At 41.5% G+C, this 17,163-nt stretch overlaps 2 protein-coding genes across 2 annotated transcripts; both read right to left on the minus strand.

Moving 5' to 3' along the window:
- Positions 1-1,803: 1,803 nt before the first annotated feature.
- Positions 1,804-6,149, minus strand: LOC104433761 (YTH domain-containing protein ECT4). The gene is made up of 9 exons (XM_010046622.3): positions 5,962-6,149; positions 5,305-5,381; positions 4,934-5,120; positions 4,753-4,826; positions 4,027-4,611; positions 3,249-3,806; positions 2,940-3,152; positions 2,717-2,863; positions 1,804-2,567 (listed from the first exon to the last, which is right to left on the minus strand). Exons 1-9 carry the CDS (start codon positions 5,990-5,992, stop codon positions 2,331-2,333), a joined length of 2,109 nt encoding a protein of 702 aa, XP_010044924.1. The 5' UTR covers positions 5,993-6,149; the 3' UTR covers positions 1,804-2,330.
- A 4,067-nt stretch (positions 6,150-10,216) lies between these two features.
- Positions 10,217-14,620, minus strand: LOC104435670 (subtilisin-like protease SBT3.18). The gene is made up of 10 exons (XM_039306319.1): positions 14,521-14,620; positions 14,316-14,407; positions 14,035-14,132; positions 13,776-13,949; positions 12,426-13,120; positions 12,283-12,350; positions 11,917-12,159; positions 11,506-11,620; positions 11,180-11,393; positions 10,217-11,014 (listed from the first exon to the last, which is right to left on the minus strand). Exons 1-10 carry the CDS (start codon positions 14,617-14,619, stop codon positions 10,422-10,424), a joined length of 2,391 nt encoding a protein of 796 aa, XP_039162253.1. The 5' UTR covers position 14,620; the 3' UTR covers positions 10,217-10,421.
- Between the last annotated feature and the right edge of the window lie 2,543 nt (positions 14,621-17,163).

A 17,163-nucleotide genomic window follows, 5' to 3' on the forward strand; every position in this document is an offset into this window, starting at 1 on the left:
AAAAGTTAGTTAATTCGCTTTCGAACTTTGAATTTTAAAATTAGAGCTTGAACTTCTTGACTGCACGATGAAGTTGACTTGAGTTTGAAAAATCAAGGCACACACTCCCATGGGTCAATCCTTACTGTAGGGACTGAACGTCGATTTGATCAAATTGAGATCAAATAGTATTCGACTCGATTCAATTCGATCGTACCTCTATCCATATCCATCTCTTTTTACGTTCACTTACGCTCTCTTATTGTTTCTCTCTATTCTTCAAGTCATTCCCCCTCCCATTTTTTATTTTATTTTCTTTTCGATAACATGTTTGGGCATTGCCCACGTGGATTTGGTTGTTTACGCGGCCAATAAAATTCATGTCTATTTGTCAAATTCAAATCGCGATTCATACCAAGTCATGTCATTTTTACCGATTCTAATTCATGCCAATTTCGACCATTTCGTAATTTTTTTAAATTTCACAGGCACGTTAAAAATGGCAAATTGTATTGGATTTTGGGTAGACGGGGCTGTTCAATCACGGGCCTCGTCGGCATGGTACTCTTTTCTGGAAACTTTTAAGGCACGGCGCACCTGCAGAGACAATTTCCCGCAATTTGGACCCAAGAGAAGAAAGAACAAATCTTGACATGCCTACTACTGTTCTCCCCCATGCGCGGATTGCCTTTCTCGGAGGGTATGCCTCCTAAAGATTCAATGCCCCCTGGTCGTGCTCCATATAGGATAAGGATGCCACGGTCTCAAACCCCTTTTGAGCATCCTTTCCCCTAAAGATCTAAAATGCGTGATGCTCCCTCGACGTCCTTTTCTTGGGTTTTGCCATATTTAAGCTTCTTGATTCGCCGCTTCCGACATTCCTTTGAAGTAAATTCAGTCAGGATGTGTTTGTCCAGATAAAAAAACCTTACGAAAAAGGGAAATGTTTCCACAGAATTCATTTTTCCAGAAAAAAACAAATGTTCCCCTTTTTCAAGTTAGGGAATGCATATTTCCTTGGATCATAAATGGTTTTCCCTTTGCTGATCATTTTTAACAAACCAAACACATGAGAGTCCAGAAAATTAATTTGCGAGAAATTCTTTTAATCGAACGAGTGGACCCTCGGTATGAAATGGCCGTCACCGATGGTCTCACGTCCGAATATTCCCAGAAAGAAATCCCCTTGAACGTGTTTTAAAAGGAGTTGGAATGGAACATCCAAGCAGGATCACACGCCTCGGGCGAGATAACCGAGGATTGCCCGCGACTTCCGATGTAACCATCCCATACTGGTTATACATTTAATTTGCCTTTGCTGGAAGCCGTGTCACAGAATAAGCCTTCTGTGATCAGCATAAAATCATCGGCTTATCATCTGCATAATGCCCATCAGACAAACTCATAACTAGAAAATGCCAATGAAGGGGCTTAAACATAGGTCCTGGAAAATCTATTTTTGTTACTAGTCCTTCCACGCACATACAGGCTTGCGGCAAGGGGGCTTAAACACATGATCCTGGACAAGTGGAGCACCGCCACCATTTTCATTTTACGTAAGTTCCAGCCAAATCTACAGTTTCCGTGGCCAACGACAGAGCATCCCCAGCCAACTTCTTGCAGCTTAGGGATTTTCGTCGAAACACAAGACCCCAGACAAGTACAGCACACGGCAACCATCCAAGTTTTCCATAAGTACAGCCGAACCTACGGCTCCTGTGAACAAAAAGACAGAGCATGCCCGGCCAACTTCATCACGAAATAAACAAAACACGCACAATTACGGGGAAAAAAAGAAAATGCTGGAGAATTAGAGAAGACAAATTGCAACAAGTGGAGTATGAAAAGCTTTCTTCGGGATGAAATCGGATTATGAACATTACATTCCCTCCCTTGCCTCTCGATCTCCACAAACCGAAAAATACAAGCAGCTTCGGACGGCACAGGCTAAGTCATCACTCCTAGATTCACAAGATAGGAACCAAACAAGTAAAAGAAGGACAAGAAGGGGAAAAAGAAAAGGCAAAAGAAAAGGAAACCCTATAGAAGCATATAAAAGACATATTAAACCTCGACCCCCAACTCCTAGTCTCCTAGAGAACAAAAAGTGATTAGGAGCGCTTAACACCTACAAGAGAAAGGTATTTTGAGCCCGAACTATGGCCAGATTCCACTGCTTGATATAAAATACCCCTCATGCCTCAGTGCTGCATAGACACTCCAAAATTAAGTGCAATCCAGCTTGCAAGAGTTTGACGAAGAATTTGACTATCCTGCTTCTGTTGGATGTTTCCAGGGAGATCCTCTGCCAATATAATTCCAGCGAGAAACACCCTCACATGGAGCTCTGATCAGCAAGCATTTGCAACTCCATTTGGTATAGCCTTCTTTTCCAAAGCTACAACTTTTGTGCTATTGGGGTCATCAACTGTCTTTTCAGTCACTCCATCATTGGTAGTATGCTTCAGATCCCCATTCACACAATTTTGGGTGCTTTCATTAGTCAAATCTGAGGCAACCTCATCTTGTGGTTTTAGCTCTCCATTAGCCATTTCTATCTTCTCACCAGTAGTCTTTCCTCCCCACGCCTGTAATGACAGGGTAAAGTGAATTAAATTCAGAATAAGAGGTTCCTACATGATTAAAGAAGTGGAAATGCAAATAAATCGGTTAGGAGACATTTATAGCATCCACGGGAAGAGAAAAAATATGAAGGCAAATAGAATAAATGACTTGCCTGCTTCTGAAACTGCAACTGCCTTGCCTTTTTCTCTTGAATCGCCCTCTGACGATTTTCGTAGAAATCGAAATCATCCAGAAGGCAAGTTTTGACCAGGTGAGTCTGGAATATCTTTATCATTTTAAGACCCTGTGGTAACTTGACCTAAAAGAAACAGCATTGAATTATTGAAGTCACTAAAACAAACAGGTAAAAAGTTAGAAAAGGCAAGAGCAAATACCTCCTGGGTATCCCTACTGTTTGTCACAGGTTTGTTCTCATTGTTCTCAAGAGTAATGTGCTTCAGCAAGTTGTTAGGCACATCTTTTACAATGTGCCACTTCACAGGGAAGCAGCCCATCCACTTGTCTTGTTGCCAGTACTCAACATTCTTGTGGAAATCAACAGGGCCAACCATTTCTGCAAGGCCAACGAATTGTCCACTGGTGTTGACCTGCATGTAAGTAGTCGCATGAAAATCCTAGACCACACACTGATCAAAGTGAGGAATGTTAAATCAAAGACACATTATCAGTTATAGTTATCTTACAGAGAAGAAGAGGAAAATAGGGCATCCGGCAGCTTTCTCCTGAGCCTCCCGATATGCTGCATCCAGCTTCTTGTTGCCATTTGGTGTGCTGGCCCAGACATTGTATTTTATACTTTTGTGGACATCATCCTCACTGTAAGACTTAATGATGAAGAACTTAGCATCATTGTAGTCTTCCGGAAAATCAACTTTGTTGTATTGCGTGCAGTCAGGAACCACGCTTGACCTATTCTCCTTCTCAATGTTTTCTCCATTTGAGGGCAAATTCTTCCCATCAACAGCCAGAACAGATGTAAAATCCTTTTGATTCTTGATATCCTTAGCTCTTGGCCCTCTGTTCAGCTCATTTAGACCATCAGTATTATCATGACTTTGACCCCAGTAGACATTGCCATGACCCCTGTTTTTGTACTTGTTATCAACCGACCAACCACGCCCAAACCCAATGTTCGATCTCATCGTGCTATCATACTGACCATAAAACTTACGAGGGTACATCCCATTCATGAATCCATTGGCTACCCCCATGCCAGATATTGGTCTTGCATGGTGCAAACCCTGTAAACAAAACAATATGCAAGATCTATTAACGTTCCCACATGACAAATCCTTTCAGATGACTAAAATCTCTTGATACTCACAACAAGTGGCAAAGACTTAATTTGAAAATAATATATAGAAATTGAAAAAAAAAATTGTAGGATATTAAGTTCATAATGAACAAGGGGAACCAGACGGTTAGAGGTTCAACAGAACGCATATAAGATATGCTACCAACCGTGATATTAGAATTAGGATGAGCATGCTGATTTCTGGCAGAACCATTGTTGGGATTAATGAATGAATTCATCATTGCAGGGTTAGCCACTGGCCCCAGTTGCCCATCTGAGAATACTGAGCCATCAAAAAAGGGAAAAGGGGTGCACAAGCCTTCAAATCCAAAGCGAGGATCCTGGCACCCAGGAGCCACGCCACCAGGCAGGGAATTCCTTCCAAATGAACCATTTATATTGTATGGTGGTTTCTGCTTTGACATTTTTGATGGAATTGACTTGTTGCTTCCTTTCACTGCCCCTTTCGTGGCACCATTAGAGTTTCCATTGACTGTTTCGGCAGGCAAAGGCTTTTGGTCACCAGCTGCAGAAGTCGCAAGCTCCACTGATGGAGGCGCAGCAAGGCCTGTAGTAAATGGAGTAGCGGTTGGAGTCACAGACTGATAATAAGGAGATGGATAGTGGTAGTGTTGACTCCCATAAGTCTGATCGTTTCCAGGAACAGGGGAAGTAGCAGGCGAATAGGGGGCAAAAGGTGCAAACCCATAGCCATGGTGGTACATAAGAGACCCATTCTCCCCATAAAATCCCTGAAAAAATTCCCAGCAGAAAATGAAAATAACTGTTACACCAAAACTTATGGAGCAAAGGAAGATACAATCAGGCTAGAACAGTAGAACTTCCAGCACTACAAAAGATTTCATCTGACTCAAAAAAAAATAGACACTTACAGAAGCCACGTCAACTCCCTCAGTATTTGTATATCTTGAGAAATCGTCCCACTCAGCACCGGTCCCTTCATAGCCTAAATGCACAAAAATGCACGTGTCAAATTCTTCTCATCCCACTTCAAAACTCATAACATCCACAGCTGCAATGGTACTTAACATACTTTCGATGTTTTTAGCTTACCTCCATGATAATAGGCATGGGGTGGGTAACCAGTAGGGACAAAGCACATTGTGGGCTCACCAGTAGGGACAAAGCACATTGGGGGCTCGAACTCAGGCAACGATGGCGTTACAGATGGCTCGTATGGCTGGATCTGACCATTTGCAGCCTTGCCATTAATGACAGATCCCAAACGATTAGCAGAAGTCTGCAACGGTATAAAATAAGAAGTTTAAGTTACTCCCATTTCACAGAGATGAATGCTCAATCGAGAAAAATTAATCTATGACAAGTGCAAGACATGCAGAGCATCACTTCCACACAACAGCCAGAAGGTCTCCTCATACATGAAAGTCTCAGAAAACCAACCATAAGCAAAAAATTATAATTACCTTTTTCGTCGGTTCTGGGATCTCCAGAGTCTTGGGCTGAGCATCCAACGACAGCTTCTGAAGCAAATCTGCAGTTTCTGATTCGAAGTTAAGAAATCCCAATTTCCATTTGACCGAAACGAACGAGCAGAAAGAGTCAGAAACACATATCACCAAAAGCAAATCAGACACGCGAGAGAAACTCACTTCAATTCGTATAAAAAAAAAAGAACCCACATCAATTCTGTGCAAAGGAATTGCAACACCAGCTCAGTCAGAATAGCGAAAACACTCAAATTACATATCGCAGCATCATGAAGAGGGACGGAGCAGACGGAGGCGCGAACTCTCCCCCCCCCCTCGCTATCTCTCTCTCTCTCTCTCTCTCTCTCTCTCTCTCTCCTTCCCATCCAATACCCCCAAAAAGCCCCATCCTTTTCGGGTCCTTCCACACGCCTACACCTCAAATCACCCCGCAAGCGCTACGCGGAACAATTCCCCGCAAACCAGAAACGGCCCACCCCACACCGCTCAAATCCAACACCATTTGCAGCCGAAACACAAGCACCTCACCACGACAAGACAACCGAGCAAGCAGAAATCGGAACCCAGAAACGAAACAGATCGCGATTCGAAGAAACACGGAAAGGGAAGAAGAAGAACAGGGAAAAAGGATACGATTCGCGGAAGCGGGAGCGACGGTGGCCATGATCCGCCGATGGATAGGAGCGGGAACCCCTGGGAATTCCGGACGGAGGGGAAAGGAGGGGCTTTGCGGCGGCGGCGGCGGGGAGAAGGGGGTCTCGCGCTCGCGGCGGGCTCTCTAGGGTTTCGGTCTTTCGGGAGGAGGCCGAAGGAAAAGAGAAGGCAGTCAACCTCGGGTCTCGATTCATATAGCCCTCGCCTCCACGGCGACGGCGTTTGCGATCCGATCTCGGGGCGGCGGGCCCCACGTAACACGTGGGATCCTGTTCTACGTGGCGACAGCTGAATGGCTGTGTTTTGGAGCCCCCAGTGTGAATTGAGCTTTTATCCGTTGACATCGGTGATTCGATTATAATGAGGAAAGTAAAAAAAAAACCCAAAATGAGAGTGTGAAGAAATGATTATATTAATAAAATTATTATTATTATTTCAAATTTGGGTTCTAGAATGTTGGTGGGTGAGATCGGCTTTATTTTTGTAGAATTCGAGAGATCTAGGGATTGACTTAATTTATATCCCGTCTATTTTCACAGTTGTCCATAGATTTTGGGACGTAAAAATTTCATCTTTAAGTAAATAAATTGCCGTGGGTTTTTTCAAGAGGCTTTAGACACAAAAAAAAAAAAAAAAATTATTGAAGATTGAAACAAGCAAAGATTTTTTATCGTGCTAAAATTAAAAGCTAGCAAGGAGCACGCGTGGTGAATGTGAAAAAGGGAAAACATAATTGCATTGAGTAGAAAGGAAAAGTAAATAAGCAAAGATTTGATTTACGGACTTATCACTTTAAAAACAGTACAACCCCAATTCTATTTGTTTTAAAAGAATTTCAACTTTATGTCCTATTCAAATCTGGCCCGCAAATTTTGTTTTGTCAATAAAAGATACCAAACTTTAGATTCGATCCTAAATCTACTCCGAATTTTTTTTTGTAAAAATAAATACCAAATTTGCGTGTAGTAGCCTCCATCCAAAACCTCTCCTCATCGTCCCTAAATTCCCTTATTTTTATATCTAAATACAGTTTGTTTTAAGATAATTTTCCACATCACCTCATTGATGTGGATTTGTTATTGATATGGAAATATCACATCACATGACTAATTGTGATTTTTTTGACTGAGGGTTAATATGGGCAAATTTGAGACTAGATTGAAAATCGGTAATATTTTTAGATGAAAAAAAAATATGGCTAGATTTGGGACTGAATTCAAAGATTGGGAATTTTTTTAAACAAATAAAAGTTCGGTATAAATTTTGAACTAACCTAAGGTTAGGGGTTTCTTTAGCGATAAGAAAAAAAAAAGAGCCGGGGATAGGATCGGGATTGAACCTAAAATTGAAGTTTTTTTTGCAAAATTAGGCCTATGATTTGCTTGGAAACTTATTTTATTATTTTGTTGGTATTTATTTGGGAACTTATAATTTGAAAAATATTTGCTTAACAAAAACAAGGGTTTTTTTTTTCCAAGAAAAAAAGGGTTAATGCCACAAAATATTTTAAACCAACACACTTATGCCAAATTTATCTACAATTAGTCGTGTCATAAAAAAATCCTAAACTAATACATTTATAGCATATTTACCCCAAACTTTATAGTCACAAAAAATTCCAAATTAACAATATTTTACAATGTTAAAAGAAGGTTTAATATCCTAAAAAATCCAAAACCGATACACATGCGATAAATTTACTCAAAACTAATTTTTTAATCATAAAAAATCTAAGCTTGAGACACCCATGGTAATTTACTTCAACTAATCATAAAAAACCCTAATATGATACACTTGTGACAAATTTACCATAAATTAATTTATTTGATTGCAAAAAACCCCAAACAGGTACATTTATAACAAATATACCTTTCGTTAAATTAGAATAATATCACGAAAAATCAGAAAAATTATATAATTGTAACAAATGGAGAATAAAATCCCAAACTAGTACAACAATCAATCGTTACGTGTCATTCAATTCAATAATTTGACAGTAAAATTTAACGAAAATTGATAGTGGGTAAATTTGTCACAACTATACTAATTTGGAGTAAATTTATCAAAGGTATATCAGTTTTGAGTTTTTAACGGTCAAAAAATTAGTTTAGGATATTAATCATAGGTGTATAAATTTGGGGTTTTTCAAGATATTAACCCTTTAAAAAAAGATTTGAGCTCCATATATGAGAAATGAGGGAAACAAACAAGAAGATGCGGTATTTGCAAACTATACAAGAGTTTCTTGAAATCAAATCAGTCAAAAAGATTCCATTTCCTGTAGAAAAAATGGCTTATGTTAATGAGCTCGAATTTTGGAATACAATAAATATTTTTTGGTCAAAGAAATGGAATACAAATATTAGAATGAAAATTTATTATGACACAAAATTAGTTTAGATAAATGTGTCAATATGTACTAATTCGAGATATTTCTTTTTTTGTGACATAAAAATTAGTTTGAGCAAATGTGACACGAGCATAGCAATTTGAAATTTTCTATGACTCATAAACTAGTTTGGATAAATGTGGCAGCATGTAACAATTTGAAATTTTTTATAGTATAAACCTCAAAAAAATATTTGAATTTTGTGTGGACATTTGAGAGATTTTGGCAGGAATCCATTGACGTGGATGCCAGTTGTTTAATATGGCATGGTTGGCGCTAATGTCGACACAATTTATTGTTTTTCAAATTTTTGTTTGAATATTTTTAAAAAATTTCTTGTCTTTTTTCCCCCTCTCTCTCTTCTTCCTCTCTATAGGTTGCCTAGTCTCCGACGATTGTCCAAAAGCTACGATTAGCAAGGGGTAGCCTTGCCAGCCTCTGGGCCTCGGGCAAGGTTGCCCTCACTAGAGGCTAGCGAGCCTCGCCGAGATCTAATGAGGAACGACCTCGCGAGCCTTAGGTGAGCCTCCCTCTAGGCGAGCAAGGCTGACCCTCGCCCCTTGCTAGTTCTCGGCGAGGGTGACCTCGCTTGAGGCTAGTGAGGTTAACCCTCGCTAGTTGTAGCCTTTGGCTAGCTGCTAAAGGCTACGCAACTGACAAAGAGTAAGAAGAGAAAGATAGGGAAAAAAGAAGAAGAAAATAACAAATTAAAAATTTTAAAAATTCAAAAAAAAATTATAAATTTTGTCAACATTAGTGCCGGTTGTACCACGCAAGACAATTAGCGTTAATGTCAATGAATTCCAATCAAAATTGGCTTGATGGACTCAATTTGGCAAAAATGAAAATATTTATGACTCAATTGATAAAATTAAAAAGTTTAAGATTAAATTGGCAAAAGTACAATAGGTTTATGATTTTGTGAATAATTTCCCCCACTTAGAGGTTATTTGCTATAGTCTTCTCATAGCAGCTTTAGTAGTGAAAATGGCTTCCCTGGTTTTTAAAGATGTTTCACAAACACTTTGACAACTGCGACACTTTCAAAGTTACTGCAACTTGCAGTAGTTCTTAGGACCTTTTCTCACCTGGCTTGAAGTGCTATTTAGCTCACATGTGATTTTGTATAGATGTAGGATGATTGCTTATGTCAGATGTACAAATTATCCAATCAACTCTTGGTCAAATGGGTTAGAGAAAGTTAAAAGCGGGTTGGCTGAGTAGTGAAATGCTCATGTTCATGCGTTCTCGAGCAGGACGAGACCTCAGGTTCGATCCCCGATTTCCCCACCAGTTCAATCGCCTTGGTTAGAAGAGCATAAATGTAATTCCTCTCGAGGTAATATGTAATTCCTCGTGAGGTAATACAGTTAATTTCGCTTGAATGTCCTGTCTTTAATTGAACGAGAGAGATGGAGTTTATCCAAACACAAAAGGTGTGGATATGGCTTTAGCTGAAATCTATCAGCGCCCTTGATTCTTGCAGATCTCAACAAGGATGCACCTTGGAATGATTTCTCAGCAAAGCAAGTCCCCTTCATTTCGAAAGTTGTTTCTATTTCTAGACTCACTTTCTTTTTATCATACTTATTTCTTTCTAGAATCTTTAACGGGAGCCAGGAACAGATCGCTGCAATGAACAAGGGGGCAAAAATCAAGAGCCTCGGCAATGATCGAACCAATAACGCTGTCAGCAAAAGACTTCTGCTCTCAGGTCGAGTTGCAGGTCACTGGTCTTGATCTCTTTCAGGAACAAGAACAAGAACCAATGTCTTCTTCACCCTAAATGCTACAGACATTCTGAACTAGGAAAAGAGAAGGGGGGGGGGGGTGAAAAGGCGAAAGGAAACATCGAAAGTATCTCCGTCATTATTCGACTTTGGCCAGGAATCACTCCTGATCAACAAGTTACATTCTTGATCGAGGCATGGCGACGTCTTTATTACAAGTAGAGTGACGTTCCCTTCGAGATTAGGCTATAACAGCAGCCTAATGTTTATTAATCTTGAAAAGTGGACTAAGAGATGAACAAGAAATGACCCGCTTGAGCCTAGATGTTAGTGTAGGACATGGACTCAGCACCATCACCAGTGTTGTTCACACAGACGGTCAGTGGACTCCTAACCGTGTGGAACCCGTCGGACCACACGATCTCACCGAAGTCGTACCTCCCCTCAGATCTCTTCCGCGGGTTCAGCGTCACGTAATACGTGTTCTCGTCCCTGTAATGCGAGAAAACCAGCGATCGGGGCCAAATCACCACCTCCACTCCGCTAGGACTGACGACGCGAGGAAAATAGACCGCGTTCCTGTTCCGGCCCACGTTTCGCACAGTCCTCATGATTGTCACTGTGGTCCGGAGATCCGAGACTGTGATCGAGGGGTAGTTGAGGTTCGAGTTGCTGGTCTGCACACGTGGGCAGGTGATGTTGGTCCCCGGCAGGACCACCATTTTTATCTGTTCCTGGGTGTAACCGAGGTTGCAGAGGAAGACAACATAGTCGCTGGCTTTCATGTCGTAAACTAGCCCCGGGTCGATGGCTTTTGTCGGGTTTAAATGGCCAGCGCCAACGTCGAATGGGTCGGAGGGTTTCGTGGATCCGCCCGACAGGAAATGTTCAGAATTGGTGTCCCTGGTGGAAGCTGTAAGAGGGGACAAAAAACAACAAATGAGCAGAGAAATACATGAACTCTGTCCTGGCATTATGAAGTCCTAAGGTAAGAAAAGTTCCACGAGAGAGATGCTAGACTAATCCTGCACTTGAGCCGATGACATCTTCGTCGGAAATTGACTGCTGCATTAATTACCGGTTGTCATCAACGCTGATCTGATGGCCGCTGGAGACCAATCTGGGTGAACTGATTTGACAAGTGCAGCCGTGCCGGTCACATGAGGGCACGACATGGACGTTCCCGACTGGAAATTCCAATTCACTGATCGTGTGTCCGAAGAAGACTGAGAAGGCGGTGTGTTTGGAGGCCATGCTGCTAGAATGTTGACTCCTGGAGCGCTTAAATCTGGCTGTTTTGCCATAATCATACATAAGATGATCAACACAATTCCAATGTATCTATGTGCTAGATATACGAATCCTGAGCTCTCTCTATTGATTTGATTTGCCATATTGACATACCTTGAGAATATCGGGCGATAGAGCACTAGGTCCTTTGCAGGAAAAGTAGGCCACTACCGGTGCCGGTGCCTTCCTGACTATTGATCTGGTCGGCGTTATTTGCACCGTTGGGCGCCTTGAACATCCACAGTGTTCGGCAAATTAACAACAACGGTACAAGCATTCATTAGAATTAGTCTTTAACTTAAGAATATGCAAAAACCAGGCTAATCTCTCAATGACCGACAATGCTGCAATATAAGATTATCGTTCATCTCGGCTTTTCCTCCGAAAAAGTTGGTACTTCAGGACAGAAACTAATGCAAATATAACTAATAATTTGAAGTGATCACTCAAGAGCTCGTCAGTTTAATCTTAATATTGACTAATTGAATGGAAGAGGAGGTGTAATAATAAGGTGCGTGATCATACCATTCGGACGAACCGAGGTAGTGTAGGATCTTGGTGCCTTGGTAAATGTCGACGTAAACTGTCGGGACCACGTCGACATAAGGGACTTGCCTAGCTAGAGGCTCAACGAAGATCAAACCCGATCCCCCAGCCTTCTTGACCGCATCTGCTGCCTCGGCGCTGGTTATCAATCCCATTGTCGAAAAGCATAGGATGACTCTCCCGGCAGCCTTTCTGTTGTTCCATCTTCCCCGGGAACAAGTCCTGGAAATTTCAAAAAGAGAAAGAGAGAAGAAAAGAACAGCACTGGTTGTGAATTTGAGCTAGTTTGATTCGAAGGCTTTCGGTGAACAAATTCATTTATGAAACATGAACGCAATGCTTCACCCGTTGTAAAAATGCGAGCTGGCATCTGCCAGGTTTGCGTCTATTTGGGTGGTGATCAAGCTTTGTCCCTGTAATTACCAAGATCTCATGTAACCATTTCGATAAAGGTTGCTTAAAATAAAGATTAGCAAATGCCATACTACCATCACAGTCAAGATGGTGACCGTGTTGTCGAAGACCATCTGCGTTGGGAACGAGCGGTCGATTGTCGATGCCGCAACAGATATCGACCACGGGGCCACGTTCTTGACCGTCGATGGGTCCGGTGAGTAGTCGTAGTTCCCTGCCGAGAACACCACCGTCACGCCCTTCTGCATGGCATGGAAGCTCCCGATGTCCGCGCTCCAAATGAAGAACGGGAGCAACTGCGCGATCGACGTGCCGAACGACGCAGATATTACGTGGACGCCGTCCCTTAGGGCACCATCGAAGGCCGCCAGTACGTCGGCCTCGCTGCACTTGCCGGTGCCATCACCGGTCTTATTCCAGCAGACCTTGTACACTGCGAGCCGGGCCCTCGGGGCCCCGCCCCGCGCCGTGCCCAAACCGAGCCCGAAGAAGCTGGCGTTGTGGACTATGGAGCCGACGGCAGTGGAGGCCGTGTGAGTGCCGTGGCCAAGCCGGTCCCGGGGCGAGCGGTACTCGGTGTCGGGGGTAATGTCGAGCGGGCCGAGCTGCTGCTCCAGACCGGTTAAGTAGTACCGAGCTCCGATGAGCTTGCGGTTGCATGCGGTGGACGGGGTGAAGTTCTGGCCCGAGATGCACTCTCCCTTCCAGGTCCCCGGGATCGGGCCCATTCCGGGCTCTTCCTGGAAGCTCGCGGATTCGGGCCATATCCCTTCGCGTGAATCACATCATCCATGAGTTTATTAGCTAACATTGGCCCAAAAATGGAGCGACTGCAACAATCCATCTTCTAGTTTTGGCGCTTTATATGGCGCTCACGATATGTTTTAGCATGACTAAAATAGGTCATTCGGGTTCAAACTTCCCTCAAAGATGGATCATATCAATGTTCTTTAAGATTTTAGAGAAAAATCAATTTTTTTCTTAAAAGTAAAAATAAATAAGTCTTTTTTTTATATATGTTTTCGTATTCAAACTTTAAGAGATCAAAGAGAACTCTTTCATGGCACAAAGGATCCCGTGGATTTCGCATACTGAGATTGATTCATATTAGATTGATTTATTAAATGATGCGTCGGATTCATATTGACTATTAACTACGGTCATTTGTTTAAAATGCTAGTTTAATAGTTTACCAATCAACTTTGCTCAAAGCATTCGAGCAATCATAACTCAGATAAAATTCAGTAGAACCCCTCCAACAGCACGCGAAACATATTGGTTTTTTAACCCTAACTTTTGCTTTTGAAAGTTGGTCAGACACTTCAGTTGGTGATCTTTTCAAAGGAAAACAGGCCATAGCTCGGAAAAAAAGAATGCTAGGGCTGGTATGAAATTTTACTCTATAGAGAGAGAGAGAGAGAGACCTGAGTCAAAGATCCCCACAATGACGTCATCGCCAAAGGTTGATGAGGATGGACTCTGAGGGGCTTCGTCATAATCAGGGGTCTCGCGCAATGGAAGGCCCATGAAGTCCCAGCTCCTTGTCGTGTGCAGCTCCAGGATCTTGCTCCTGAACACCGACACTACTCCTTCCTTTCCTGCATTATACACCCACGCACGTTTATTTCATTTCTCTGGGTTATGTTGTCTCTTGAAGAGAACCTAGTTCACCGATATGCTTACTGGCTATGGTGGTGGCTTGGTCCGATGTGAGCTTTGCCGCGAAACCGGAGAACCCGTACGTGTAGGAATAGATCATGGACTGTGCGGCCTCTTCCTCGCTAGAACAACACGACCCAGGACCAAAAAAAATATTTGTAAAATTAAAGGTTAAAAATCAGTAGTGTTTTTGATGATTAGTCTCGTTTCATGATAGCACGCTATGGCAAGAAGAGGACTACTAACTAGGGTTGGCTTTATTTGAGTGGGGCAAGGTGAAAAAGGAAGAAGAAAGGTTTATGCACCTTTTGAAAACGTTAAGGAGGAGTTGCTGATGCAAGTCTGAGGTGAGTTGATGGTCGTGCTGCGCGCTGTGCCCTAAGTAGACTATATGAACCTGTCATTTGAACAGAGAAGAGCTGGATACATTACTAACGGAAAATATAGCTAGCTAGACATATGAAGCTAAAATTATTTCTAGGAAATCTTTTTCTCGGCAATGGTGTTTACATCTGGTTCGGATGAGCAAGTTGAGTAAATGAAAAAGAAGAAAAGTGAGAGCAGTATGCTCCAAAAAGAATGGAGATTATGGGCAAAATGTTCTTCCATGTTTATGTTCTCCATGTAAAAGAACGGTGTACTTCTAGGGTTTAAATAGCGATGGGATGGAGAGATTGCTGGGGAAAGTGCGTGCAGTCTAAGGTTGCAAAAGGCTGCTAGAGAGAGATGAGCCCTGACAATACCAACTCCTGATTTAGTCTCATTATGTTTTTTTCCCTTCAAAGATATACGGGTGGTAGATAATGAAGCAATCTCTCTCTCTCTCTCTCTCTGTACTGTACCTAGTGTGTGATCTTATGAAGTCTATACCGTCTCTCTCTCTCCCTCTCTCTCTCTCTCACTATATATATATATATATATATATCTTGCAGTTGCCATTGCAGCTGAACACTAAGTTTATGTGTAAAATAGCACAAGTGGATGAACATGATCCTGAGAAGGAAAATGAGTATATTTTGATAAGTATATTGACATTTGCTCCCATATTCACAGTCCAGCATAAAATTTCTTGCTGCAATTCTTCTTCTTCTTAATGCATTAGAATAGTGTCACTAGGTTTAGCTAGTGTTTACTTATCAAATGTTTTACTTCAGAAAAACTGAACTATATATGACTTCTTAGTGCTCTCCCAAAAGCAATAACATCTTCTATAGTCTGATTTAGGGGTTAATTAGGTGGAGGGTCACTTTGTATCATTAGCTAATTCAATTAGTTCTTGTTTAACGTGATATTGTCCTTAAAGACCTAAAATCTCTCAAGAAAGACACAACATCGATATGGAAGAGAACAGTCGACCGCTATGTCCAGACATGTGGTTAGTAGGAATGATCATTTCAAATTGTAGCTGCTAGGTGTATACATAAAACATATACAGACATATAGGCACTCACAAAACTTGACAGACAGCCAACTTATTACAGCACATTATATGAAATCATTACTCAAACATGCAAGATTCTCACCACCGAACCGTATCAATTCAAACAAACATTGCGTAAACGCGTTTGCAATCAAGACCTAATGCTTATCAAACACTCTACACCTGGCAAGGTAAATTTCACATCATGCAGAACCATTAGGCAGGTTAAACTTGAGAACTTTGCTTTGGCAAATGGCATCTGATTCCATCCACAGAACTTCCCTATAATTGCACCCATGATTTTACTAAATTTGATTGATGTAGAGCACCTAGCTTGCTTTGATAAGCAGTAATTTCAAGTGCAACAGACCTATGGAAAGATTATTTATATGCTTAGACTCTTACCTTCTAGAGCAATTTTGAGTTCTCTGGATTGTGAAAAGACTGATGAAATCATTCCAAGGATGGGAAGAGAAAATTTTGCCTTCCTAAGTCAGTAAAATCATACATATACAACATCTGTTTTGAGTAGTCATGATGTTGGAGACACAAGGCCAGCTAGTGGCCAAGTTTCAAGTAGACCTCAAAGCAAAAGCAGGTCTGCTCAAAGTCATGTGGATATGCATATAGATAAGCTTGCAACTTCTTGCTGATAAAGATGATGAGTTCCCTTGTATGAAAACAAACTAAAGTTTCCTAATGAATCGGTGAATCTCTAAATATGCCTGGTCAACTTATCTGTATATACTCTTTTACCAGAAACTTGTAAAAATCTGCCGTGTGAAATGCAGATGTCATTTTCGACCCAAAAAAAATAAAAATGCAGATGTCATGCATCGGTATCTAGCAATGGAGGCACCAACGATAACATATGCATATTCATTGGAAGTACAATGCATGTAAATGGATGAAAGACTTCGAATAAGTTGTCCTCTTCTACAATATATAGCACTGATCAGGTGATCCGATATGTAGTTACAGTTCATTGGTTTTTAAGGTACCCTACGTACAGGCTACGTTCATTGAAGAACATAGCCAGAAAGCCAAGCTCCAGGAAAAAAAAAAATGCTTCTCAGCTAAAGAGAGATTAATTTTCAATGCTGTCTAGGCATACAAATACCGACTTACAAAGTTGCCACCGTGGAAGACTCTTGCTGGGTTTGAATATTACTCACTAGGTTAAATACTCGGTTAAAGTGTCAGCATGAGGAATTAACAGACCAATCTCAATGTAGGTGATTAATCAAATTAATTAGCAGCATCAGAACCAATCTGAGAACCGAAAGAAACCCGTTTGACCCCTAACCAGGTACTTGATTGGCTGAAATTAGTTGACAAGTGGCCTTCTCTTGATGAAGGTGGGATCCACTGCTTCAGCCAGAGAAAAAACGAGTGGTTGTTTGGCCAATATCAACAGTACCAAACCCACCAAACTGCCTCCTCTTTAGAGGCTGAGCTGAAAAAAGTAGTTCATGATTCTTGTCCTTTCCCATAATTCAATTGTAAGGACTCAGGTGGAAAATAAGATCGTCAAAAGTCAATTTGCAATAGCTCGCTAAAGATCGAGATTTAATTATGGATATAAATGGTCGATGGTCATTATAACCACTGCTTTTGCTATCTGGTTTATAGAGATCTAGTATCTACCCAGAAGTCATAATGAGGAATCTATTGCAGTGAAGTGGAGGAAAAATTTCATCTCGAGATCAGAGTGAGCAGGAGGATACTCAAGA

Source organism: Eucalyptus grandis, chromosome 2 (genome assembly GCF_016545825.1).
Source record: "Eucalyptus grandis isolate ANBG69807.140 chromosome 2, ASM1654582v1, whole genome shotgun sequence".
Taxonomy (NCBI): domain Eukaryota; kingdom Viridiplantae; phylum Streptophyta; class Magnoliopsida; order Myrtales; family Myrtaceae; genus Eucalyptus; species Eucalyptus grandis.